Source organism: Vigna umbellata, chromosome 2 (assembly GCF_029865625.1).
Source record: "Vigna umbellata cultivar VRB3 chromosome 2, Vumbellata_1.0, whole genome shotgun sequence".
Classification (NCBI taxonomy): Eukaryota; Viridiplantae; Streptophyta; class Magnoliopsida; order Fabales; family Fabaceae; genus Vigna; species Vigna umbellata.
Genome location: NC_142166.1, coordinates 43,373,367 through 43,399,722, shown reverse-complemented (window position 1 = coordinate 43,399,722; position 26,356 = coordinate 43,373,367). Strand labels below are relative to the sequence as shown.

Below are 26,356 nucleotides of genomic sequence, written 5' to 3'. Positions count from 1 at the left end.
TCCCCTATTTACAACAATTATGTTTTAATTTGTATACTACTATGAAAAGCATCCAACTACTGCCATGTGTCAGTTCCACATGTAGTTTGTGCTCACTGTGCTTTTTTCCCATTTATCAATACGACATGCTCCTTTTCTCTCCCCTGCCCGTGTGCAAAGCATGGATCTGCTTCTAATTTACTTTTTTTTTTATGAACACACTATGAAATCAACCCCTGAATTTTGGTAGGATATAATTTCCAATTCTTGTTTTTCGCTGTTCATAAGCCTATGTTTTGAAAATGTAACTTTGATTCTATCATTAATTGCCTTTTGTTATTCTCGAATATCTGTGTTCTTGCGGAAAGTAATGGAAGTTCCTTTTTTGTGTTCAATTTGTTACAGGGGCTGTGGTCCAACTTAAAACCATAAGTCAAACCCTTTCTGGTGATGCAAATTATTCCAACTCTGCTGTTGAGAAAATCAAGCTGCTCCAACAAATATTAACATATGTTGTGTCAATAATTTATATTTTCATTGATTTAGGTTCAAATGTAGACAAAAAGGATGAGTTATTCTGCAGTCTTTTGGGCTTTATTTCACATACTGAGACTCCAATCATCTCTTCAAATAGTTCAAAGGTTTTGTCTACTGAAGCAAGGTTACATTGGCGGCAGAAAGCAATTGTTTCTGTGATGGAAGCTGGTGGCCTAAATTGGTTAGTAGGTAAGGTAGGCATCTGTTATTATTGTATATTTCGAGGGTATTTGGAATTTGGTGGTTTTAGTTACTAATATTCTAATTTGGCATGAATATGTGCACTAGGTAAATATAGATGCATGGAGGTTACAATTAATTCGGAAAGTATATTATTAAAATGCTGCTGGCTAAATAAATTGTTCTTTTGGTTACTATAGTTTCACTAACATACAAATAGGCCCCTATTGTTCTTTGTTTTTCTTTTTGTTGAATAAATTTTCATATGATGGCAAATGATAGATGTCCTTTGGGGTGTCAACATAGCTGATATGCCAAAGTACATAGTGATACCTAATATGAGTTTCATAAAAAGAAAATAGGCCCCTGTTGTTTCAAATTTTCTCTTTACTTGTGAATATATGCTAAAATTTTAATAGGTGTGTGGGCTGATGACCATCTTTTCTTTTTTAAATAAAAGCTTGTGCTAGGAATCACTATATACTTTGGCATGTCAACTAGGCTGACATTCCAAAGTACATCTATCATTTTCCATGACATGAAAAATATTATTAAAAGAAAAAGAAGAATAACAAAAAAAAAAACATGGGGGCCAAACCAAACCCTTGAGCAAAAAATACAAGACCAAACTTCCTGAGAAGGTAAACTTTCCCAAACATAGGAAGTTGATATCTGTGATGAAAAAAGTCTAAATTGATAACAAGAGGCATAACAATGTACCATTTAAAGTTTTCCATGTTATCCAAGCCTAAATTAGTCAATTTATCAGCACAGTGATTCCCTTCCCTAAAAATATGTGAAATTTTAAACTCTATATTACAAAACTTAAAACATTTTCTCCATTTTCCTCTTGGCATTCAAAGAACCATCCATGGGGATGAAAAAGCTTGGCAAACCGGATCTGAATCACACTCCATCCAAAGTTTAGTAAACCCAGCATTCCAAGCATGCTCTATAGCATAAATAGCTCCCATAAATTCTGCATACATGGAATTATGAATGCATATAAAAGAAGAGATGCTGCCAATATATTCCTCTCTACTTCCTCTAAACATATCAACACAAACAGCTAACCCTGGACACTGGCCGCTCTATCAATATTAACTTTTATCCAATTTATAACTTGCATAAAGGAAGATGTTTCCCAGGCTGAGTATTGATGCCAACAAATTTTAGAACCTTAAAATCATATACAGTATTATGCATCATTTTTGTTGAAAAATTACTTGCCAGTCTAACCAAATTTGTAATAGAACGAATTGCTGTGTTTAAATGAAAAGGATTTTGAAATCTCAAGTGATTTCTCATGTGCCAAATCATCCAAACAACAGCAGAAACTGCAGCCATCCTGATGAGTTTAACCAGAGGGCTGTACTTTTGCTTTAAAAAATTGATCAGAAGCATTGGAAAACCCAAATTCAGAACATCTAAAATTTGCTTCAGCCAGGATCAAATTTACAGTGCAGTAGAACACTCAAAAAACAAATGATACAACGATTCGTATTCTTTTCTACACAAGGAGCACATTGAACAAAGATGAACACCCATGCACTGCATAGCTGTATCAGTATGCATTCTGTTATGCAGAATTTTCCATAAAACCAAAGACTTTGCTGGTGGAACAGCAGCTGACCAGATGCTGTTACCCCAATCTGAGTGAGAGGAAACTGAAAAAACAATTCTTTGCGGCTTTCTAATGGCTATTGAGGGATTTTGGCACATCACTATGATTTGGATTTTGGCGTCTATTTGGTGTAAAACTGTTAGACAATTAAAGGTATATGTGAGGAGGAATAAAAAGAGAGAAAGTTAGAGGCGGGAAGGGAGGATTAGTCTGTTAGAGGAGAGAGGCTAGTTTGTTAGAAGAGAGAGAGTATAAATAAACAAGCAAAATAGAGAGAGAGGGTAGGAAATATTTTGTTTTGGTTTAGACTGGACCTCTTGGCCAGTGGAGGAAGGGAGGTTTCCTTGGGGGAGATCTATACTTGTATTTCTTTTTTTACACATTACAGAGTAAATAAAAATACATATACACACAGTTTCTTTCTGCTGTTGAGTGTGTGAGTGAGAAGAGAAGCTACCGTTTGGTTTCCTTGAATAAAGGAACCTAACAAAAACACATGTCTTTTTAATGGGTTTTCAGTAGCTGTTATGCTGTTGGATTAGGGAGCACATTACATTGGTTTTCTGTTTTCTGTTTTTTTTTTTGTTTAGGATGATTGCTTGTCATCCTTTTTCTTTATAATTCATTCTTTTTGTCTTGCCAAATATCTTTTACATTAAACATTAATATAAATTATCTAGGTGACATAAAGATGAAAGGTTGGGCTTCACATTCACGCGAGCCTTAATTTTTCATGACACCTATCTTATCCTTAAATAGCTCAACTGTAACTCCTTTCTTTGTCTATCCCATGATTATTGAATTTCATGGTATATTGAAATTCCATGCTTAATAGATTTTCAGACTTATTTTATGTTTTTTGTTCAATTATCATATATTTTCCATTCACGAAACTTAATTTTTCAGAGCTCTTACGTGTCATTAGAAGATTTAGCCTGAAAGAACTATTGATGGACGATTCACTTCTCTATTTGTGCTTGAAAATTCTTTCATTGGCCTTATCTGCAAATCTTCGGGGCCAGAATCATTTTAGAAGTATTGGAGGGTTGGAAGTGCTGCTGGATGGTCTTGGATTTCCATCAAATTATGCAAAAACTTACCGTAATCTTGTTTTGGCAGATGGATTCAGGTATTGTTGGGTATATCTCAAGCTTATTATTCTTTATTTTATTTATTGGAAGATATGGTGGTGTTTCTTTTTACGCTTGCTGTATCTGCATTTTCTGAGGAATCAATGTGTCTTGATGTTTGAGTTTGTGGATAATAATTTAATGACTAGCTTGACGTTGGTGAATCTGCAAACTTCATTCATCACAATCTGAGTTTGCTGTATACAATACACATATTTGGCCTTAACATGTTATCCCGTCAACTTGTTTTAGCTTGTATCAATTTAACATGTAAGATAATGTATTTTGTATTTCTCATCATATTTCTTTCTCTCCGAGGGGATAATACCGTATTATCTATATGGTTAGTATATACAGTCTGTTTTGCATTCTTTGATAAAGTGGTTTGCTTGTCTTTTGCAGGGATGATAAACCATTGCAAAAAATATTTCAACTTCATATTCTTTCTCTGGAGGTTTTGAGGGAGGCAGTGTATCCTTCACAATTTGCTGATGTTATGAATTTTAGAATATTCCTTTTTTTGAACTTCATACCTCAACGCACAGATATATGCTAATAATAAAAAAGAAAAAATAAAATTTTTCAGTTCATTGCCTAATGACATTTCTAAACATTTCACGCGTGTCTTCTCTAGAGATGTATTTGCTTGCCATTCTTAGGTATATTCCTCCCTGAATTTTTATTATGGCAGATAGAACAGTGCTGTTCTTTGTTCACTTGTTGATTTTCTTTTGACTGATTGCTACTTGAATATCATTAAAATTTAAAGAAAAAGTGGTGCTTGAGACCTTGACATTGGTACAGCTTTGGCAATATGATCAGCTTGCAATTTCTGTGTGAAAATGGTAGGGTGCATAAATTTGCTAATAGTTTTTGTTCACCAGCTTTTCTGCTTCAAGATTTGGGACAGGAGAAGGATTCTACTGTAGAGCATGCTGTTGGTATGCCTGGTCTTGACATTCGAGAAAATGAGAATTATGTGAAATCTGATGCAGCAGTGCTTTCTTCGGGCCTTCCATCCCATGCTTCTTTCTCTGATATTTGGAATGATTATGTTGTTATGTTGAGCAGCGGTCTCTGTTCATTTCTGTTAGCTCCGGAGGGTTCAAAATCTCTTCATGTCCAAGTATCTTCTGGTCGACTTGCATTGCCTGTTTCCTCTGCATATTATGAATTGTCAATCAAATGGGTCATGAGGGTTTTATTTACAATATTTCCTTGCATAAAAACTTGCTCAAGTCACAGTGACTTGCCTAGCTATTTAAGGTGAACTATACCAGTGACTTGCAGTGTTTTTCCTTTTCATAGCCTGAAAAATCTAATATACTATAAAAAAAAGTGCTGTGAAGTATTTCTGTTAATGTATCTCGGAAGTAGTACCTTCATGCATAGAACTAATATTTGATATGTTGATTTTCTTTCAATGTTGCAGGATCTTTGTTTCAGCTCTACAGAACACAGTTCTGAATGCATTTAGAAACCTTCTCTCTTCTTCTCCCATGTCACTTGAAATTTTTCGCCAAGAGGGAATATGGGATCTTATGTTTTCAGAAAATTTCTTTTATTTCGCATCAGGTTCAGATGAATCTGCTGGAAAGATGTTTGGATACAATGAGAAGTCTGAGATATTGTATGCTTTAAGGAGCACTAGTAATACAGCAGAAGTTAATGGGGTTAATTCTCTACAGATGGAAGTAATTTCATTTGTTGAATTTGCTGCAACATGTAGTGGAAACACACAGAACATGGTTGGTTCTTTTATTTCCCACTTCTTATTTATTCATCTATATGTGTGTGTATATATATACTCAAAATATATGTTTAAATTTGCTTGAATGAATTTATATTCATACTCATAAACGCATTGAAATTGTATATTTCTAAGTGCTCAACTCTAAGAAAGAGAGAAACACGTGATTCGACCTTGGTGTGTAAAGCTTTCTCTCATCAAGAGGTTGTACAGTGGTCTATTAGAGGCTGTTGGAGGAAATTCTTTAAGTTTTGTGATGGTATTAATTTTAAGGTGTCACATTTTTCCGGAAGGAAATCATTGTGCTGACAAGTTGATAAGTTTAGGCCTGTCTTCTAGAGAAGTGTTTAAGTGGTAGAAAGTTAAGCCAACTTTTATAAGTTTGGACTATTATCATAATAGGATTCTTTTTCCTATGTATAAGGCTTCTTAGATTGTGTATAGCTTTATATAGCTGGCCTGTTTTTTGTTCATGGGTTTTGGTTGGGTCCCTCCATGAGTTCTGTGTATCTTTCTTTTTGTTTTTAATGATATTTTCATGTGATAACAAATGATAGATGTTCCTTGGAATGTCAGCCTAGCTGAGATGCCAATGATCATAGTGATTCCTAGCATGAGTTTTAATTAAAAATAACCATATGTTTCTGAGATAGCACATTTGTACGGAGAAAAATAAATCAATACAATAAATAAAGGAGATACAATACGGGTATAAATGAAAATGTTCTTAATAATAAGTCTATAGTCTAAATATTTTTTATTATATAAGATCAGGTCCATATTTCTATAATTGTAATATTGCCTCTCAAGCTGCAGCATATGAATCAAATGTATCAAGCTTTCATGGATGTATACTTTTTAGATTCTTGTGATTGTATGATTGAATTCAATGATTTGATTATTCTCCAAGTATTTATTTGTAGTTTCTGTTGCAGAGGGAATTGTCTTCTTTGCTGGATGCACTTGAGCATTGTGCTTGTAATCCTGAAATTGCATGTGTTCTTGTGAGGAGTTTGGTTCACATCTTGCAGCTTTCCCCTGAGAGAACAATTGCTTCCTTTAAGGCCTTGAGTGCAGTTTCTCGTGTTCTACAAGTTGCCTGTGTTCAAGCACATGAGTATAGAAGTCCAGGAAGCATGGATCCCTCCAATGAGAAAAGTGCCACAGATGCATCAGTATCGTTGCAAGATCAATGTAAAAGCAATTTACATGTGACTATACAAAGTTGCTTTAATTGCATGAAAGTGTGCATGGAGTTCTTTGCCAAGTTTCTAGCAGCAGCTAAAGATGCCAAGCTGATACTACATAGTTTTACATGCATTGATTGCCTATTTGATTTATTTTGGGTGGAAGGTTTGAGAGATGATGTGCTTGGACATATACTCAATCTCATGAAGGTATACTTTACGTGCTATTTGCTTGAATTTGCCTTTCTGAGTCATAATTGTTGTTGAGTTTTGTTTTTCCACTGTTAACATGGCTAATCTCTTTTCAGATCATGCCATTTTCTGAGGAAGATAAAAAAGCAAAGTTGCAGTTATGCTCTAAGTATTTAGAAATGTTTACTCAATTAAAAGAACGGGAGAGTAGTTTTGTTGATCTATCTATTGATTTGTTGGTAGGAATGAGAGATACGCTCCAGAGTAACCAAGCAGTATGTGTCGGACATTGATTTATTTCTTTACTTTATTTACTTCAATGTCTTCAAATGCATTTTCATATTTAACTGAAGGGTTGCTTTTGATGCTTTACTGCTTCAGTACTATCAGACTTTATTTCGGGATGGGGAATGCTTTTTGCATGTTGTATCTTTATTGAACAGCAACCTTGATGGGGCAAATGGGGAGAAATTGGTTTTGAATGTACTCCAAACACTTACTTGTTTGCTTGCAAGTAATGATGCCTCGAAGGTAACTTCATTGTTTTCTGCTATGTTTCATCCCTAGTTCTGTAATACTATTATTTCTTGTTACTATTTTTATTTTTTGTTTTTGTTTTGATTTGGTTAAGAACATTTGGGAATTATATTTTACTCCAAGTTGTTTTTTTTGTTGCCCTTTAGCTGTTTTTGGATTCGTTGCAAACCAGTTTTGTAAACAACATAAGTTGTTGGAGTAAGCACATGAATAACATTATTTCACATCTTACTGAAGAGCTCTACAGGCTTAGGGCAAGCGCAATATGCTGGCCTATTTTTATGTTATACTCCAGATCTCATGAAGAATATAAGGTTGACAAGGATCATACTCTTAACTACTTTGTCAAAGGATCTTTGTAACTGTGGTTTTAATAATTTTCCCAAAGCTGTAAAGGAATATCAATATGTTTATTAGATCTCTTAAAAGGATTAATCCTTGCTGGTTTACTCTTAATACATTGTTCTTTTGTTAAACAACTTGTCAAATTGAAGAACAAAAGGTTTGGAAACTTCAACTCCAAAATGGTTGTCACTTTCTTCTTTATGCACAAAGATGATTCAGAGCAAATTTTTTCTATGGATTCAAAGGGTTTCACTTGAGTGGGAGGCGATAAAGACACTACAAATTTAGAAATAAACAAGAAAATAAGGTTAACATTGGAGATGTTATACCACAAGTTAAGTATCTATATAGGCAATTGTGGTAATGGTCTTTCTGAATGTGCTTGAGTGTTTTTTACATCCAACTGAATGGACTTATTTATATTTAAGGGTATTAGAAAGATATATAAAAGCCAAAGCACATTACAAGATAACAATTAAGATTCTTTGCTTCCTAAGATGCGTTGAACTGAGCTACACAAAATATGTAGGCTACCTGGAAAAGTATCAATGATCTTAAACCTAGTTCAATTCTAAAAACCTGACTTATGAGGTTTGCATCCATTCATATGCATTCATGTGGTCTATTTTAACAATATTTGTAAGTGACATGGGAACTTTATGCACTCCTCATGTCGAAGATTGAACATCTTGAGCATAAGACTACATATTTGTGAGTAGTTTGATATTTGTTAGATAACAACTGGTACAATAGTTCAACAACTGGAAGGGAGTGACTCAGGACTGTCTTGTTTTAAATTTATTGAGCCTTTACTGTCTGGTTTGTTCAGCATCCTTGAGATGTTTGTATTCAAATGTGTTTTATCACCTGGCATCTGAACTTAATGGAGATGTAACTCATCTTGTTATGTAGGTTACTAGACTGACTGCCAGTACTATAGACTTGAAACTGTTTTTATTTGGTTGAATTATCTAGTTAGTAAGGAAGGCAACAAAGAGGAAGACAGTAGGATGGAAATAACAAATTTCCACCATTTGTTTGAGAGGAGCAATAGGAAGGAAGTTTTTTTCCATGGGTTCCATTTACAATTTTTTTTATTAGTGCAGAAAGCTTTTTAATGTAATTGTTTTTTTTTATTTCTACCGTCTTTGCTTCATCCAAACAAGTTGAAAGAAATCTATCCATTTTTTTGTTTATCTATCCAAACAATGCTATTTTCATTCTTCTTATTTCTTACTCTCTTGTTGTTTTTCTCTTTGTTTCATTTTAATCCAAATAGTGCAAAGAGGTTCACTGATCCTTGTACCTACCATATCTCATGGAAAATTATGTCAGCTAGGAGAAATTGGTGGGTGCTAATTCCAGTGAAAAACAATACACATTAGGTCTTGCACGAGCCTAAATCTTTAGTTTTTGTATTGTGGTTATAAAATTTAAGTATAGGCTGATTGCCTTTTGAGGTGTCATCCTTTTTGGTTTGCATCTATATTGGATTTGTATGTTTTATTGAAGCTGCGAGCATTGTACCATTGCATTCCAATTTAAAAGCTTCTTGTATTATCATCCCTTGCAGGCGGCATTTAGAGCTCTGGCTGGAAAGGGCTACCAGACTCTGCAGAGTTTGCTATTGGATTTTTGCCAGTCGCATTCAAGTGAAAGCCTTTTAGATGCTTTGCTTGATATGCTTGTTGATGGAAAATTTGATGACAAAATGAGTCCTATGATAAAGGTGATGTACCGGTACATAGGTCTTGCTTCCATAAATTATTTGATCCATCTGCACTGTTTCATTTTCTATTTGAAAAAACTATTGCAAGTGGTGTTTGCCGGATGCTATATTATTTAGTATTGTGAACTCTTCATTTCATAAATCTTGTTTTTGTGTTCTTATTTTTCTGCTTTCCTTCTTTTGATTTCAGAACGAAGATGTAATAATATTATATCTGATTGTACTGCAAAAGGTTTGCAATTCCTTTGCCTATGTTTTTTTCTAATAAATTATTTTCTTCAATAGTTATTTTAGTAGTTGTTAAAGTTTGTTTTAAGAAAATAATGCCATCTGTTTTTTTGGTTGTTATTTGTGATTGGGCAGAGCAGTGAGTCTTTGAAGCATCATGGACTGGAGATGTTTCAGCAACTGTTAAAAGATTCCATTTCTAACAGAGCTTCTTGTGTCAGAGCAGGAATGCTTGATTTTCTTCTTAATTGGTTTTCTCAAGAAGATAATGACAGTGTGATCTTTCAGATTTCACAGTTAATTCAAGCCATTGGTGGGCACAGCATATCAGGGAAGGACATCCGTAAAATCTTTGCTTTACTCCGAAGTGAGAAAGTTGGGATGAGGAGGCTGTACTGCTCTGTTTTGTTAACAAGTCTCTTGGCAATGCTACATGAAAAGGGGCCAACTGCATTTTTTGATCTTGATGGAATTGATTCTGTAAGTTCTGAAGCCATTATAGATGTATCTCTAGGTCTCCTAATTCTTCTTTAGTTATTTTTGAAGTACTTGGCTCCAAGTAGACTTTTTCTTCTGTTAGAATGAATAATCTCAGAATTTATTGTAAAGGTACTGTGTGCTTTGTGCTGCACCTAGTTCCTAGATATAGCTTTTTAGATTCTCTTCTCTTCCCTCTCATACATTGTATTTGATGTATCTAAAGTTTTTATAAATGAGATCCTAGGAGAGGGAAATTCACTCTCTAAAATTCATTCTAATTCCTTTGTATTATTCTAATGTTGATATTTGAGTGCGTTGGTCCCGCTTTGCCTCACTGTCCAACAAAGGAGTTGCCTATTGGTCATTTTTCACATTGTTCATCATTAGAGTTTGGTCCACCGACACTTGGGTCTAGTGTATCGCGAAGAGTGAGACACAACCCCAATGGTCGCACATCCAAAATTCGACCGGTGTGTCATCACTCGCCGACCAACCGCTACATTGCCTTGTGTGCATGTGTCCTATGCGTCACCTTCCAGTGGTTGGAATTTTCACGGACCACCTTGGTATGACTAGTTGGAGCATTCCGAGCCTGTTTCTACCCTCTGATCTTCGTTCGGGGAGCATTTGGTGAGTCTCCTAGTGTTGAACACAATTTCTCTCACTTGAAACTCTAGGTTTCTCTCTCTAAAAGCTTCCCTAGGTTGTCTTCGGCTCTTCTGTGTTGCACCATTGGACTATGTCCTTTCCTTGTTCAACATGCCTTTAGGGACTATTTCCTCTTTCTTTGGAACTCCTTCCATAACTTCTCAAAAATTAATTCGAGAAAACTACCTTTCTTGGTTTGCTTTAGTTGAAATTTGGTTCGTTGGTCAAGGTTTCCATGATTAGTTAGAAGATGGGAGTCCAGTTCCACGACATCAAATTTAACATAGAAGAACATGCTATGGTTCGGATGATTAGAGGACATGAATATAGAGTTCTATACTACCTTGGTACTAGCTCATCTGTATCTTTTGTTCCATATGCATATCCTAAATGGTTGCTTGAACACTTAGGACAATCCTCATCATACAAATTTAAAGATGGTTCTTGAACTTAGTAGTCTCCAAACTTTGGAATGTGAACCATGCTATTTGGGAAAACATGTCATGTTCCTTGACCTATACATTCTGAATATAGGTGTGACTCTACTTTTTCTATCATCCATTATGACATTTGGGGGCCAAACCTTGTGTCATCTTTTGGTTTTAGATATTTTATTATTTCATTGATGAATTAAGTTGGATTTAATGAAAATATTTTTTGTGAACTTTTGTCTATTTTTATGTCTTTCCTTGATGGAACCAAAAATCAGTTTGGAAAAGTAAACAAAATATTACTAACGGATAATTCCAAAGAATATTTTTCTTTTAATCTATCTATACTCATAAGGTCATGTTGGAAGTCTCACATCGACTAGAGGTAAGACCAATTTATAGTATATAAGTATGTGCAAACCTCATCTTACAAGCCGGTTTTGTAGGGTTGAGTTAGGCTTAAAGTCCACTTCTTAAGATGATATCAGAGCCAGGTTAGAGCCTATTTTAGCGAGATTTGTGTGGATAATTGTTCCACTTGCTATCGGGTCACTATTGGACCACCCATTAATGTCTAGTTTCACGCTCGAGATGTACATACCTCGGCGTGAGGGGAGTGTGTTGGAAGTCTCACATCGACTAAAGGTAAGACCAATTTGTAATATATAAGTGGGTGCAAATCTTATCTTACAAGCCGGTTTTGTGGGGTTGAGTTAGGTTTAAAATCGACTTCTTAACAAGTCACACAACATTTTGCATCAATATACTTGCTTTTATACACCTTAGGAAAATGGAGAATAGACATATGGTTGAAACTAGTTGTACCTTATTGCTTGGTGCAAATATGTCTGTTCATTATTTTGGGGGTAATGTTATCCTAACAAAATGCCTTGTTTTTCACTTGAAAAAACTGTTCTATTTCCAAAAGAATCCCTACATATTGAAGAGTATCAACAACAAACCTATAAAAAGTTGGGTGAAAGGAAGAAAATCTAGTTGTTGTATTTATGAGTAGTCTCATCAGGGTTTTTCTTAACACGAAACACCCACATGCAACCAATAGCATGGTGATTAGGAGGAAGCAGAGCTAAAGACATTCATCTTGCATAGCAGAAAACCACTTTGTATCGTGTAAAGCAGTTTTGACACTCTTTGGTTCCACATTTACAATAGGAAGAGGTATTAATTCTTTGTTGAACAATACCAGACTTGGAGTGAGTCTGCATTGGGTGAGTATTAGGAGGAGAATGAGAAACAGTGTGCTTTTGGTTAGAAATAGGTGAGGTAAGAGATTGAGCAGTTAAAGAATGAAATGTAGTGACCTGTAGTGATCTAGTGGAAGAGATGGAAGACAATGGTAGGTTTGAGACAGAGAATAGGTGCTAATACTAGGTGATTATTAGTTTGTGGTGTGATTATTAGGTGAAGATGAGGAGGAAAAGTAAAGATGAGGTGTGATAATTGAATAGAAAAGTTGTTTTGTGCTATACCTATGTACCTAAGACTCTAGATGTGACATTTCTTATTGTTTACTCTTCCTTATCATTTATTGAATATGAACTACCTATGTTATTATAAATATTAGAACCTAAGATAGGGAAATTAGTGAAGGAACGATGTAATCCATCAAATCTAACAAAGATCACTTCTTAGAAGCCTCTTTAGCTTAATCAATGAATTCCTCATGGAGTATGGATACTGGTGAACGGCTGTTATATGTGATGATTGAGTTATGGTGATTCTATTATCTTCAATAGGAGCTATGACAAATGGTATCAGAATCTATGCCATATCTTACTAAGCTGCGGTCAATTATTTCTTGTCAATCTTGATATATGAAGGATAAAATCATTTTGGCATAATACGGACTGTGTATGAATATTTTTACAAATACTTAAAGACAGTTATTGGGAGGCTCTACTTTAATGAGCTTTTGGTTAATTACAAATACACTCAGGTGTATGGGCTACAATCTTTATGTTAATTAATGGATGCTGTATGATGCTTGTAAAAGTAATTTTTGTTTCATTCGCTGCTTATAGTTCTTTGTTGAACCATGTTTTCGTTGCCAAATGTAACACTACTGCTTCATTATTTTATGCCTTCTATTATCTCATTCCTTTCAAATTCTTGCAGGGTATCATTCTGAAAACTCCACTACAGTGGCCTCTGAATAAGGGTTTTTCTTTTTCCTGTTGGCTCCGGATTGAGAATTTCCCTAGAAATGGAGCAATGGGTCTTTTCAGTTTTCTTACTGAAAATGGGAGAGGATCCTTGGCCGTGCTCGCAAAGGAGAAGCTTACTTATGAGGTTGGAAATAGATATGAAAAATTAGTTCTTTTGTCAAGCTGTGTATTGTTCTTTGACACTTTTTTGTTGCTTTACTTAGCCTTACGTTAAGTGAATTAATAATATTTGCTGGCTTAATTTGGCTGGCCCTTGCAGTCAATAAATCTGAAGAGACAGCGGGTGGACCTACGTGTTAATTTAGTCAGGAAGAGATGGCATTTTCTTTGCTTAACTCATAGCATAGGAAGAGCCTTTTCTGCCGGTAGCTTGGTGAGATGTTACTTGGATGGGGAGCTTGTCTCATCTGAAAAATGCAGGTTCGAACCATGCTAATTAGTAGTTTTCTATTTAAATGATTTTATTTTCGTGATTAATTGCTAAATTTCTTTTGTGATACTCTGATATGATTTTTATGCTTTGTTTATTCAGGTATGCAAAGGTCAGTGAATCATTAACAAGTTGCATGATTGGTGCTAAAATCAAGATGCCTCACTATGAAGACAGTGTGCTCACATTTGAATCAATTGGAGATTCGTGCCCTTTTTTTGGCCAAATTGGCCCTGTTTATTTATTTAATGATGCCATTTCTGCTGAACAAGTACAGAGTATCTACTCTCTTGGACCAAGTTATATGTATTCATTCCTTGATAATGAAGCTTTGCCTCTCCCGGTTTCGGGAGATAAAGTACCAAGCGGGATTCTTGATGCCAAAGATGGTCTGGTATCAAGAATTATCTTTGGACTCAATGCTCAGGTCAATGATTTTTAATCTTCTATACGACTGTACATGCCATGCTTATTTAATATTTATTTCTCTTTTTGAGTGTAGTTCTACTCCTTTTACTTTCTTGTACTGATCTAGAACAGTTAGAATATTTCTTTTTCTTGTCTCAAGCTGTCGGTTAGTCAGTCGGGTATTAGTTAGTTACTTAGATTTATGGACATGAATGCATGCACCTATTTTGTTTTGGTTTAATTCTTTTTTATTAAACAAAATTTCTTATATTTTTTTTCATATCTCTTCTCTCAAACTTCAGTATGGTATCAGAGTTAGTCCAATCCTCTTTTCCTTTTGTTCGCAATCCCAAATTCCCAGGCCTAATCCTCTGCTTTGATCATGGATGGTGAACCAGTAACTTCTATTCCTCCTTCAAAATCCCCTTTGGAAGCACTACAATTGTCACCTACGCTTTAAAATCAAATCCCTGAACTTGATTGTAGCCTTTAGCAACCAAACTTGCTTTGTACTTGTTAACACTACCAGCGAGATTCTCTTTGATGTGAAACGCCCATTTATAGGCAACAACTTTTCTATTAGGAGGCAAAGAACATCTTTGGAAGTATATATGTGACCAAATTTGGACTGGCACAAGTAAACCTTGTGAGAATTGAAATACCCGAGAAACACATTCTCGAGAGCTAAAGTCAAGTTTATGGTTGTTATATGGTAGGACGAAAGGAAAACAAGCACAACCAAATGGACTGTAATACAAGACACTGTAGGGAACCCGAAATTGCAATGAAGCAGTGGGTAACCTATTAATCAAGTAGGCAACAATTTGGAAAGCAAAATCCCAAAATTTTAAGGGAAGAGAGGCATAATGTAATAAGGTCAGACCTAATTCAGTGATATGTCTGTGATTTTGTTCCACAACACCTTTTTGGTGATGAGTGTGAGGAGAAATTATGCGGTGTGTGATACCATTAGTTGCAAGAAAGGATTTGCAAGACCTAAATTCACCGACCCAATCAGTTTGAAGACTTTTAGTTTTGGTATTAAACTAATGTTCTACTATAGATTTTTAATCTTGTCACTCTTAACTATTTTCTAGGATTGAGGTTAATAATTATTTTGATGGCTTTATTATATTGACTCGATATATAATTGGGATATTTTTGTTAAAACTAACAAGGAAGTTTTTTATGCTTCCTAGTGTTGGCATATGCAAATTATCATACACTACATCTTAAGCATGTTTTGATGCTTCTTGGAAGCCTTGTCTCTACTGCTTCTTTAACAGCCGCCACCACCACTGCCGTTGTTTGCCGTTGTTTGCCATCGTTGTTAAGATTATTGGTAGGCTAGAAAGGTGTGCGTCACTTCCGCATTAACAATACCGACATGTGCATCATCAACAAAGTTGACACACTATCTCGTGTCATTGTTGGTATTGATGTGTGCTGCCCACACATTGCCTTGAAAGTGCACCTGTTGCCACTAATACGGTCGTAGGGACCTCCTAAGCCCATTCCATGGGGTGATGACATCTCAGTTGACTCCTGATTGAGTATATTTTAATGTTTTGTACCTTTGTCAAACATGTTATCTACGTTATGAATGAAAGTGATAATTACTGAATCTTAACTAGGTCTTGTTTTTATGTTCTTCTATGCATTGGTTGTTATGAAAGCATACAAAGAGGAACTTGATGGTTTGGGAACAATTATTGTGTCAATGACTAAGAATACTGATAGGCAAGGGAAAAAGGAGGAGCTCTTGAAAGTATACCATAGGAAGAAAAATAAAACAGAAGTAGTTAATTGGTTAACAGTTAGATGTTATCTGATATGTGATGAACACTTTTTGTAAAAGTCTATATATTGTCATGTTAAGGAGAGTTAGGGGAGTCTTTTTGAATTGATGTTTGTGACAAGGAGAACCCTGAGAGAAAGGAAAGCAATTTTCCTTTGGAAGCTTTGGCTTTTACTGTGTGTAAAATGAATAATAGAGTGCAAGACTCTTTTCTTCTTTTTTTGTCTTGTTCTATCATCATTGTTTCTAGGTTCCTAACAAGTACATTGAATAGTATTGGAGATGCTATATTGAGTAGAGATATGATTTAATCATAATATATAAGTGGGTTTAAACCTCATCTTACATGTTAGTTTTATCTAGTTGAGTTAGGTTTAAAGTCCCCTTTCTAAGATGGTATGAATTCATGTTGGTGTAGGACTTGCATATAGGAGATGTATTCACTCCATGGCTTCCTTAGGGCAAATTCTAGGATGTTGTAGCCAAATTGGGAATTATTGTTATTCATTACTAACTTGGAGGAGATTGTTGTAAATAGCAAATTATTAGGATTAAAATATTCTTAATATCTCCATAGTAATTAGGAAAAAATATCTTTAGAATCTTTCTATTAAGTTTCTTATTTTTTTCTTTTCTTATTTTAAAGATGTGATTATTACAAATAGAATAGTTTTCCATTTTCTTACATAAGTATTATCTTAGAGGAGCTCTTAAATTGGTTTTCATCTGCAATGTGCTCCTTACAACACATCTTTTACTATTCATGCGGACTGATGTAGATTGGGCAATAGATTTGGATGATAGGAGATCTACTTCGGGTGCTTAAATATATTCTGGACTTAATTTGGTTTCTTGATGGTTTAAATAGAGAATTGTTGTTGGTAGATCTAGCACTGAAGCAATATGTAGAAATGTGACGCATATTGCTCTTGAAGTTGCTTGGATTCAAGTATATGATCAGAACAAGTTTGTCACACCACTCCTGATGTGCTTGAGCCCTGCTGCTCTTGCACACATTCCTGTTCTTCACTCCAGAACCAAACATATGGAATTGGAACTTTTTTTTGTTAGAGAAAAGGTTGTTAACAAGCTTATTAATTTTTTTCATGTACCTGGTATTGATCAATGTGGTGACATTCTTATAGAAGGTCTTTCTCCTTCTAGGTTCTGCACTTTGTGTTTCAAGCTTAAAGTGGTGGATTCAAGGCCTGCTGCTCACCCCTTGTGAGCTTGCGGGCTATTGGAGTATAATTGTACTCCTTATTTCTTTACATTTTTGTAAGTTACTTGGATTTTGACATATAAATACATGTACCTATCATATTGTAAGTTGGTTGAATTCCTTTACGCTCTAAACTGATTTGCTTTTATTTATCTCTCTTTTCTCTCTCTTAAACTTTAGTAATGCTCATAAAAAAGAAAATTTTGAGCCATATTTCATCAATGCCAATACTCAAATATGTTTCTCAATTTTTTTTCAGGCAAGTGTTGGAAGAATGCTGTTTAACGTTTCACCAATAACGAGTCATCATCAATTAGATAAGAATTCTTTTGAAGCAGCTGTAATTGGTGGTACACAGCTATGCTCAAGACGCTTACTACAACAGATAATATACTGTGTTGGTGGTGTATCTGTGCTTTTCCCTCTTATTGCTCAGTGTTCTAAATTTGAAAAGAAGATGGAGAATCTGCAAATGGTGTACCACTAACACAGACCATGAGGGAGTGGGTGACAACTGAAGTTATTGAGCTTATTGCATCTCTTTTAGACGATAATTTAGCAAATCAACAACAAATGCATATTGTGTCTGGATTTTCTGTGCTGGGATTCTTGTTACAATCAGTTCCTCCGCAACAACTAAATTTGGAAACTCTTTCTGCGTTGAGGCATCTTTTTAATGTTGTTTCCAATTCTGGTGCGTAATTTGTTCCCATGTGTTCTGCATCTAATTTTCGTTTGGTGATATATTTATTTTGCCTTAAAAATTGTTTTTTTCTTTTCCTTTTAAATGTTTCTCAGGACTGGCGGAGCTGCTTGTGAAAGAGGCCATATCTAACATATTTCTTAATCCTCATATTTGGGTTTGCACTATTTACAAGGTCCAACGTGAACTGTACATGTTTCTGATCCAGCAATTTGACAATGATCCTCGTTTACTGAAGAGTCTATGCCGGCTTCCGCGTGTCCTTGATATAATTCATCAATTCTATTGTGATAATGTAAAGTATGAATCATTCGCTGGAAGTAATCCTCTTCAACTTTCTGTTTCTGAACAAGTTACCAAGGAAAGACGAGGAATCCCTAGCAAAGAAGAAATGCACAAGATCCGTCTTCTTTTGTTAAGTCTTGGTGAAATGAGTCTCAGGTACGGTTTCATCTTTTGTCCTTTCAACTGGCATTCACTGTAATCTGTTCAATTTTCATTTCAATTTTTTGGGATATGCAGACAGAACATTGCTGCTGGAGACATAAAAGCTCTCATAGCATTTTTTGAGAAAAGTCAGGATATGTCCTGTATTGAAGATGTCTTGCACATGATTATTCGTGCTGTTTCCCAGATATCATTACTGTCTTCTTTCCTTGAACAAGTTAATATAATTGGTGGTTGTCAGATTTTTGTCAATCTTCTCCAACGGTATGTCACCCTTGTCATTCTCTGCATGATTTTTTCTTGATGTTAAGTAGCAGTTATAGTGGCACTATAGCATTGTGGATTTGGAGGAATTTGTTATGCATACTGTGAATCCGGAGGCAGCTACTACTGTGGTCCCATACATAATGGAATACGGAATTGTTTTAGTTTTGTTTCTTCAATTGAACTGTCTTAGTTTTGTTTTTCAAATGAACAGAACTATAAGCACTCTCTTAGTCCCACACCCACTCGCTAAATTGGTTACCATTTTGCTCCATAAGAAATTCCCCTACTCCTCGTTCTGTTTCCATTCATGGTATTCTTTTAATCATCTTGTTGAAAAGGGAAGCTTATGGAAGCATTTGGAGCTAACTACTTACAACACAAAAGGATAGCTAACCACCTATGAAAGGTTAGATGTGATAGTTGTTAGCGATAACTAACAACTTTGACTATGCATTACAATCATGGTAGTTGAATCGAGATACAAACTATGTAATGGAGAGCTTAAATTTTGAATCATGAATTGTTTCATACCGTGAATCATAAGATTCATAAACATTAAAAAATTCAATGTATTATTATATATATAAGATATATAAATATGCAAAGATACAATTAAGAACAAAACAACTTCATACTCAAATAGTGGTTGAATCTGTGTTGTTAAGAAAAAGACTTTAAACCTAACTCAATCCTACAAATCTGGGTTCTAAGGTGAGATTTGCACTCACTTATATACTGTAAATTGACTTTATCTCTTGTCGATGTGAGACTTCTATTAGAAAGTAGTTTTAAGCCTAACTCAACCCCACAAAACCGGCTTGTAAGGTGAGGTTTGCAGCCCACTTATATATTATAATTTGACCTTATCTCTAGTCGATGTGGGACTTCCAACACACCCCCTTCACTCCGAGGTATAGACATCTCGAGTGTGAGAGTAGAATTAATGGGTGGTCCGATAGTGATCCGACAACGGGTGGAACAAAATGCCCACATAGATCTCGCTAGGATAGACTCCAACCATGACTCTGATACTATATTAGAAAGTGGTTTTAAGCCTAACTCAACCCCACAAAACCGGTTTGTAAGGTGAGGTTTGCACCCCACTTATATATTATAATTTGGCCTTATCTCTAGTTGACGTGGGACTTCCAACAACTTGCAATACACCTTCCTCACTCCAAGACATCTATATGTTGAACTTTGAACTAGACATTAATGAGTGGTTCGATAGCGGCTCCATAGCAAGTGCAATAATAAACCTTGTCAGATATTGTTAGTTACAATATCTTGTGTATTTGGGCTTAGCCCATATTTTTCTTTATTATTCATTATAAATATATTACTCTATGTGTATTTTCTACACAAGGGAATTAGCCCTAACCCTAATTTTCACTACTTTGAACATAGTATCTAGAGCTAGGGTTTTTTAGTAATCCATACACAATTTTTTTTTTGTTGGTAATCACAACTACAACAATCGCCAGAATAAACATCAATGCTGCCGCCAGATTAATCAAATCGTCTGGGTCAGACGACCGCCACGCCACAAAACCCTCCTTCATTAGAGCATCCACGCACCCTCACTTGCCATTCAAAGCCATGCAGTTGCTCGCTTTTGTTGCCGTACATGGCAGTGCTTTACTCCTCTCCAGTAGTGATCACCTGTGGCGAGATCGCCTCCTCTTCCTCTTTCTGGATTTGTGCTTGTTGACTTGATTGGAGAACCTTGAATTTTAGGTTTTTCTCTCTCCTCTTCATCCATGGTTTTGATGACTTCAACCTCTACTATTACCCCTGTTGCCACCAATTCGTCTTATTTGTGAATCTACACTAATTATGTTAATAGACATCTATCAATTGACAAATTAGATGACACTAATTATGAGACTTGAGCATTATACATTAAACTTTGACTTAATAGTCAGAGGCATGTTGAAGATATTTTTTCCTATTTCCTATGGAGATATTTAGAATAGTTTTTAATCCTAATAATCTGCTATTTACAACACTTTCCCTCAAGTTGGTAAGTGAATATTAGTGATTCTCAATTTCCTGACAAGATCTTGGAATATATCTTAAGGAAGCCCTTTAGTGAATATTTTCGATTTTTTGTTGTCAAGATATTTTTGGAAGTTTCATATTTTATTCTTATTGGTTTGAATTATGTATGTTGGCTGCATCTTAATTTATTACTAGTGTATCAATTCCTCAATGTCATGGATTTGTTTCCTAGAATAGGCCGTGCTTGTTTCCTAACTGATCCAATCAATGTATGTATGTATATATATATATATATATATATATATATATATACACACACACACATATATATACACACACATATATATACACACACATATATATACACACACATATATATACATACATATATATATATGTGTATATATATGTGTGTGTGTATATATATATATATATATATATATATATATATATATATATATATATATATATATATATATGTATATATGTATGTGTGTACGTAATGAGACTGAATAAGAGAGAAATTAATTTCTTCTAAACTGGAGACAAATTACTATGCTTATTGTCCCTTTTCCATTCTTTTTCTTGTTGAGTTCATCCTCTTGTAAAAATTAAGTTTATCTTGCTCAAAAACTTGCATTTCGGATATTTGTTTTTGGAAGTCTCACATCAACTAGAGAAAAAACTAATTATCGGGCTATTATCATACCATTGTATGAGGTGGTTGTGTTGGAAATCCCACATTGACTAGTGATTAGGCTAGTTTAGAGTAAATAAGTAGGTACAATCCTCGTCTTACAAGCTAGTTTTGTAGGGTTTAATTATATTTAAAGTTCACTTCTTAACATTTGCAAACAACAATATCCTTGGCACTTTTCTACCTCAATAAAGTTCTTTTTCTAAGAAAACAAAATGTTCATTTTTTCTATGAAGAAATTATGAAAGTTATGTCTAAAGTTTCAGTTTGTACATTAACATGTAGATTGAAGGTTAAACAAATAGTTCTATGAAATCAGTTAATATATATTTGGTTCTTACGAGTGCTCCTGATTTTTGGTTTGTCCTAGGGGATCTGAATCTATTAGATTGTTGAGCTTACAGTTCATAGGAAGGCTTTTGGTTGGCCTTCCAGCGGAGAAGAAGGGGTCAAGATTCTTTAACCTCCCAATGGGAAGACCCAGATCTATTTCCGATAGCCAAAGGAAAATCCGAATGCAACCAATCTTCTCAGCGATATCTGATAGACTGTTCTGCTTTCCACAGACTGACATTCTATGTGCCACTTTATTTGATGTTCTTCTTGGTGGTGCTAGCCCTAAACAGGTATAGGACATGTAGATCCCTCATTTTTTCTGTTAGTTCTGACATTTGCAAAACAGTATTTCAAGGATTAAATTGTGTGCCTGATAATGAGTTCAAGTGAATTAAGTGGCAAAGAAAGTTACTTTTAGCAAAATGAGAAGAAAAAAATGAAATTAACTTGTCCATAAGCTAAAATTAGTTCCAGCATGATCTAAATTGTTGAAGCTATTTCCTATTAGATTCTCCAAAATCTGGTCTTCAAATTATGTACAAGGTAATTTAATCTGCTCATGGAGAAGTTTCTTCCTAGCCAGCCCTTAGTCATTATGATTCTTATTTATGGTCACTCACTGCCAATTCTAATGGAAGTTCTTCTTTACAGGTTTTACAAAGACATAACCCCTTGGAGAGGGTGAGGAGCAAGGGTAGTCATTTTTTACTTCCTCAAATGTTACCTCTGATTTTCAGATATCTGTCTGGCTGTAAAAATGCACCCGCAAGAATGAAAGTAATAAAAGATTTACTTGACCTTCTTGATTCAAATGCTTCAAATATTGAAGCTTTTATGGTATGTTTTCTGAAAGGTCCTCTTGATTGTTAATAGGTGAAAAACTGTTTTCTAATTGATAATATTGTTAATAGGAATATGGGTGGAATGCTTGGTTAACATCATCTCTGAGGCTTGATGTGTTAAAAGATTATAATGCCAAATTATCTGATAAAGGTGACAATGAAAGGGATGAGCTGCACTTGGTGCGGAATTTGTATTCCCTTGTTCTCAGTCACTATTTGCATTCTGTAAAAGGTGGCTGGCAACAGATGGAAGAGACAGTCAATTTCCTTCTTATGCACTTTGAGAAAGTACGTTGAGAATCTCACTACACCTTTACATTATTTATTTTAATGATGCAAGAATGTGTAATGATGGTTACAATATCTTATTTTTAATCGTTGTAGGGTGGCCATTCATATAGATGTTTTCTTCGTGATATATATGAGGATTTGATTCAGAATCTAGTAGAGCTATCAGCTGCTGTTGACAGTATTTTCATTTCACAACCCTGTCGAGACAATACGCTATACCTTCTGAGATTGATTGATGAGATGCTGATCTCTGAAATTGATGAAGAACTCCCGGTAAAGGGTTTGCCTGCAATTTCCTTTATGTTTGAATTATTCATTGTTTTTATAAATTTGATTTTATATTATGCGTGGCGGGTGGAATTTCCTTACAAAAGCATTGTGAAAAAAAATGAAATCAGTGTGACATAATCCAAAATTGGGCATATTTCTTGAAACTGCGATTAACATACTAGCATATAAATATGGAAACAGAAGAACAGTCGTATGAAAGCTAGGTAATCAACTGCACATTGGGAGTCACAAGTGCACCATCACAAAAAATGTTTGACAATGAATGAGGTTTTATGGACAAGTCCTGAAAATAACGATGGATTCTTCTCAATGTATGTTTGAAGCTAAGAAATAAAGTAAAATCAATTTTTCTCCAAACTTCATTATCATATATATACATCTAAAGATACTATTCTATAAAACCTTTCGGCCTGCAGAATGAAATTGTCATTTGTATAATAGTATAGAGGTAACATATCGTACTTTGATTTCAAAGTACAACTGATGTGTGTAATCCATTTAACATGTTTTAGAAGAGTTCTATTTTTTTTTTACAGTTTCTTGGAAGTGACTTCGATTTTCATGTTGATTTGGAAATGGAACAACACAAGGAGTACAGTACTGCCTTAAAGGAAGTATTGATAGAAGAAGCTGACGTTCAAACATCTAGGTATGAAAATGCAGATCTTTGTTTCCCCTTGGCACTATTTGCCCAATGAAAACGAATATTTAGTTCATGCATGATGTAAAGTACTTTTACAATTGGATTCTGTACGCTTTCAGTAAATCACAGAATTCTAATCAGCCAATACCAAAAGATGATACAATGGAGGAAAAATGGTGGAATCTTTATGACAAATTGTGGGTTGTTATTGGCAAGATGAATGGTAAAGGATCCAGCAATATGTTAGCTAAATCATCAGCATTGGTTGGACCGTCTCTTGGTCAAAGGGCACGTGGTTTGGTTGAGTCCTTAAACATTCCTGCTGCTGAAGTGGCTGCAGTTGTTGTAGCGGGAGGGATTGGTACTGCTTTGACTGCAAAGCCTAACAAAAGTGTTGATAAAGCTATGGTTTTACGAGGGGAGAGGTGTCCTAGAATTATTTATCGCCTTGTTATTCTGTATTTGTGTAAGTCTTCTTTGGAAAGGGCATCACGGTGTGTTCACCAGTTTATCTCACTTTTACCTTGCCTTTTAAATGCTGATGACGAGCAAAGCAAAAGCAGGCTGCAACTTATTATCTGGTAACATTTCTACTGAATACTTACATCATGTTTATAGCCTTTTCACCCCTAATACACAATTGAAGTATGTGTTTTTTCATGGGAGGAAGATTTTTCCAATTGGGAATTTTGACCTCAACAAGATATATTTCCTGCTGATTGTAATGCCGCAGGGTGTTTCTGGCCACAAAATTCTACAAAAAGCAGACTCAAAGTGATTTCTCTGGTTACGATATTAAAAATTAACTTCTGGTTTGGATGTTTGTAGGACACTGCTTTTTGTTAGGACACAGTATGGAACATTGGATGACGGTGTTCGTTTCCATCTCTTATCACATTTGATACGGGAGACGGTCAATATTGGAAAATCAATGCTTGCTACTAGCCTTGCTAGCCGAGACGATGCCTCAGATCCTAGCTACAATTCAAAAGATTCATCATCTATTCAAAATATAATACAAAAGGATCGAGTTCTGACAGCGGTATGTCTGAAAATATATTGTCAAATACTTACATCTATTTCTTTGATACTTTTTTCTCTCTTTTTTTAGGGGAGCGGGTGTTGTCAAATTCATTGATAGAATTTTATATATGTTGTTGATTATGTGTTTGTGTTTCCAATGATTTGGAAAGTGTGTTAATGCACAAGACATTTCTAAGCTATGGGTTCAAAATTAACCCATTGGTTTTGCAAGAAATATATCGTATATTAAGTTATCAGCATTCAACTTATTTGATGACTATCAGTTATAAACTAATTAAGGTCATTCCAGGAACTGAAATGCATTTGAAAACCTTTGGTCAAACAACGCATACAATGTGTTCATACTTGTTAATCTACTGATCAATTTTAAATTTTATATTACCTATTAGTTTCTTTCCATTCTATACCATTGATCCATGAAGTCATCTTAAATATGAGTGATATATTATTTACTTTGGCTATGGTTAATGAATGTTTTGTTGCACGAGGCATTTTGTTGTCATCTGATGCCTTAAACTTTGCAGGTCAATGATGAGGCTAAATATATTAAGACATCTAATATGGACCGCTCCCAGCAGATACAGGAACTTCGTTCTAGAATAGATGAAAACTCCTCGGGAGAATTTAGCTGCAAAAAAGTTTTTGAAGATGATATACAAAGCAGCTTGAACTCTGTTATTGCTTCAGATGATAGCAGAATAGCTGAATTCCAGCTGACTTCTGAGGAAAAGCAGCAAAATGTCGCTGTAGGCATAATATTCATTGTTTTTCATTTACGCATTTGTTAACCCTGCTTTTTCTTATAAAAGATGTTAAATTTAATCAGTATGCTTGTTAAAAAATAGGGTTGCTTTTATACAGGAAAAATGGATACACATGTTTCGTTCTTTAATTGATGAGAGGGGTCCATGGTCTGCTAAACCTTTCCCAAATACTGTTGTAACACACTGGAAACTTGATAAGATAGAAGACACATGGCGACGCAGGCCAAAACTAAGGCAAAATTATCATTTTGATGAAAATCTGTGTAGTCCTCTTTCTGCCACTGGTAGTGGGGTTGCTACTCCTGTTAATGAGAGTAATCATGGTTTTGTGGTTACTATACCTGACCAAATGAAGCAGCTCTTACTGAAAGGGATAAGAAAAATAACTGATGAGGGAACTTCAGACACAAATGACGCCACTACTGATATAAGTGGACAGAAGACTCCCGGTGATCATTCAGAATGCCAATCCTCAGACTTAACAAAAGATATCAGTGACAGAAAGGATATTGTGCAAGAACGAAAAGATACTTCCTCTTCTCCTGAAACAGAAGTTAGTGAGGTATGTGGTAGGAAGGAATATGGTCTCTTTGTATTGATAGGTTGTCTGAAACACTGTTGCTGATATCATGCCTAATTTCGATTTTCAGGTGCTTGTTTCAATTCCTTGTGTTCTTGTGACCCCAAAGAGAAAATTAGCTGGTCATTTGGCAGTGATGAAAAATGTTTTACATTTCTCTGCTCAATTTTTGGTAGAGGGTACTGGTGGGTCATCTGTTTTTAAAAACTTCGATGCCTCAATTAATTCTGATCTCACCAAGTCTGATGTAAAACATAGATCATATAAGTGGCATGTTTCTGGTATGGATCCCCAAAAGGGAACAGCAGTTGGTCATGCAGAACTGATAAATGGAAATGGATCTATTAAACTTATGAGATGTGTTAAACGGCATCGAAGATGGAGTGTTGCCAAGGTTGGTTTGCTGGTTTCATTTTCTTTGCATGTTCT

General features: G+C 35.1%; 1 protein-coding gene across 1 annotated transcript in view; it reads left to right on the top strand.

Annotated features, from left to right (window-relative positions):
• The window catches only part of LOC124835702 (binding protein), a 58,680-nt gene that overhangs the window by 5,814 nt on the left and 26,510 nt on the right, over positions 1–26,356 (top strand). The window contains 28 exon segments of the mRNA XM_088106943.1: positions 385–705; positions 3,227–3,449; positions 3,853–3,921; positions 4,255–4,716; positions 4,883–5,198; positions 6,136–6,597; positions 6,696–6,854; positions 6,961–7,110; positions 9,035–9,190; positions 9,381–9,422; positions 9,554–9,898; positions 13,114–13,287; positions 13,423–13,583; positions 13,696–14,020; positions 17,281–17,475; positions 17,478–17,715; positions 17,820–18,165; positions 18,247–18,435; positions 21,507–21,762; positions 22,124–22,309; positions 22,384–22,602; positions 22,699–22,878; positions 23,433–23,545; positions 23,659–24,120; positions 24,368–24,581; positions 25,108–25,329; positions 25,445–25,909; positions 25,998–26,321. Of these exon segments, the coding sequence (XP_087963069.1) occupies positions 385–705; positions 3,227–3,449; positions 3,853–3,921; positions 4,255–4,716; positions 4,883–5,198; positions 6,136–6,597; positions 6,696–6,854; positions 6,961–7,110; positions 9,035–9,190; positions 9,381–9,422; positions 9,554–9,898; positions 13,114–13,287; positions 13,423–13,583; positions 13,696–14,020; positions 17,281–17,475; positions 17,478–17,715; positions 17,820–18,165; positions 18,247–18,435; positions 21,507–21,762; positions 22,124–22,309; positions 22,384–22,602; positions 22,699–22,878; positions 23,433–23,545; positions 23,659–24,120; positions 24,368–24,581; positions 25,108–25,329; positions 25,445–25,909; positions 25,998–26,321 (6,974 nt within the window).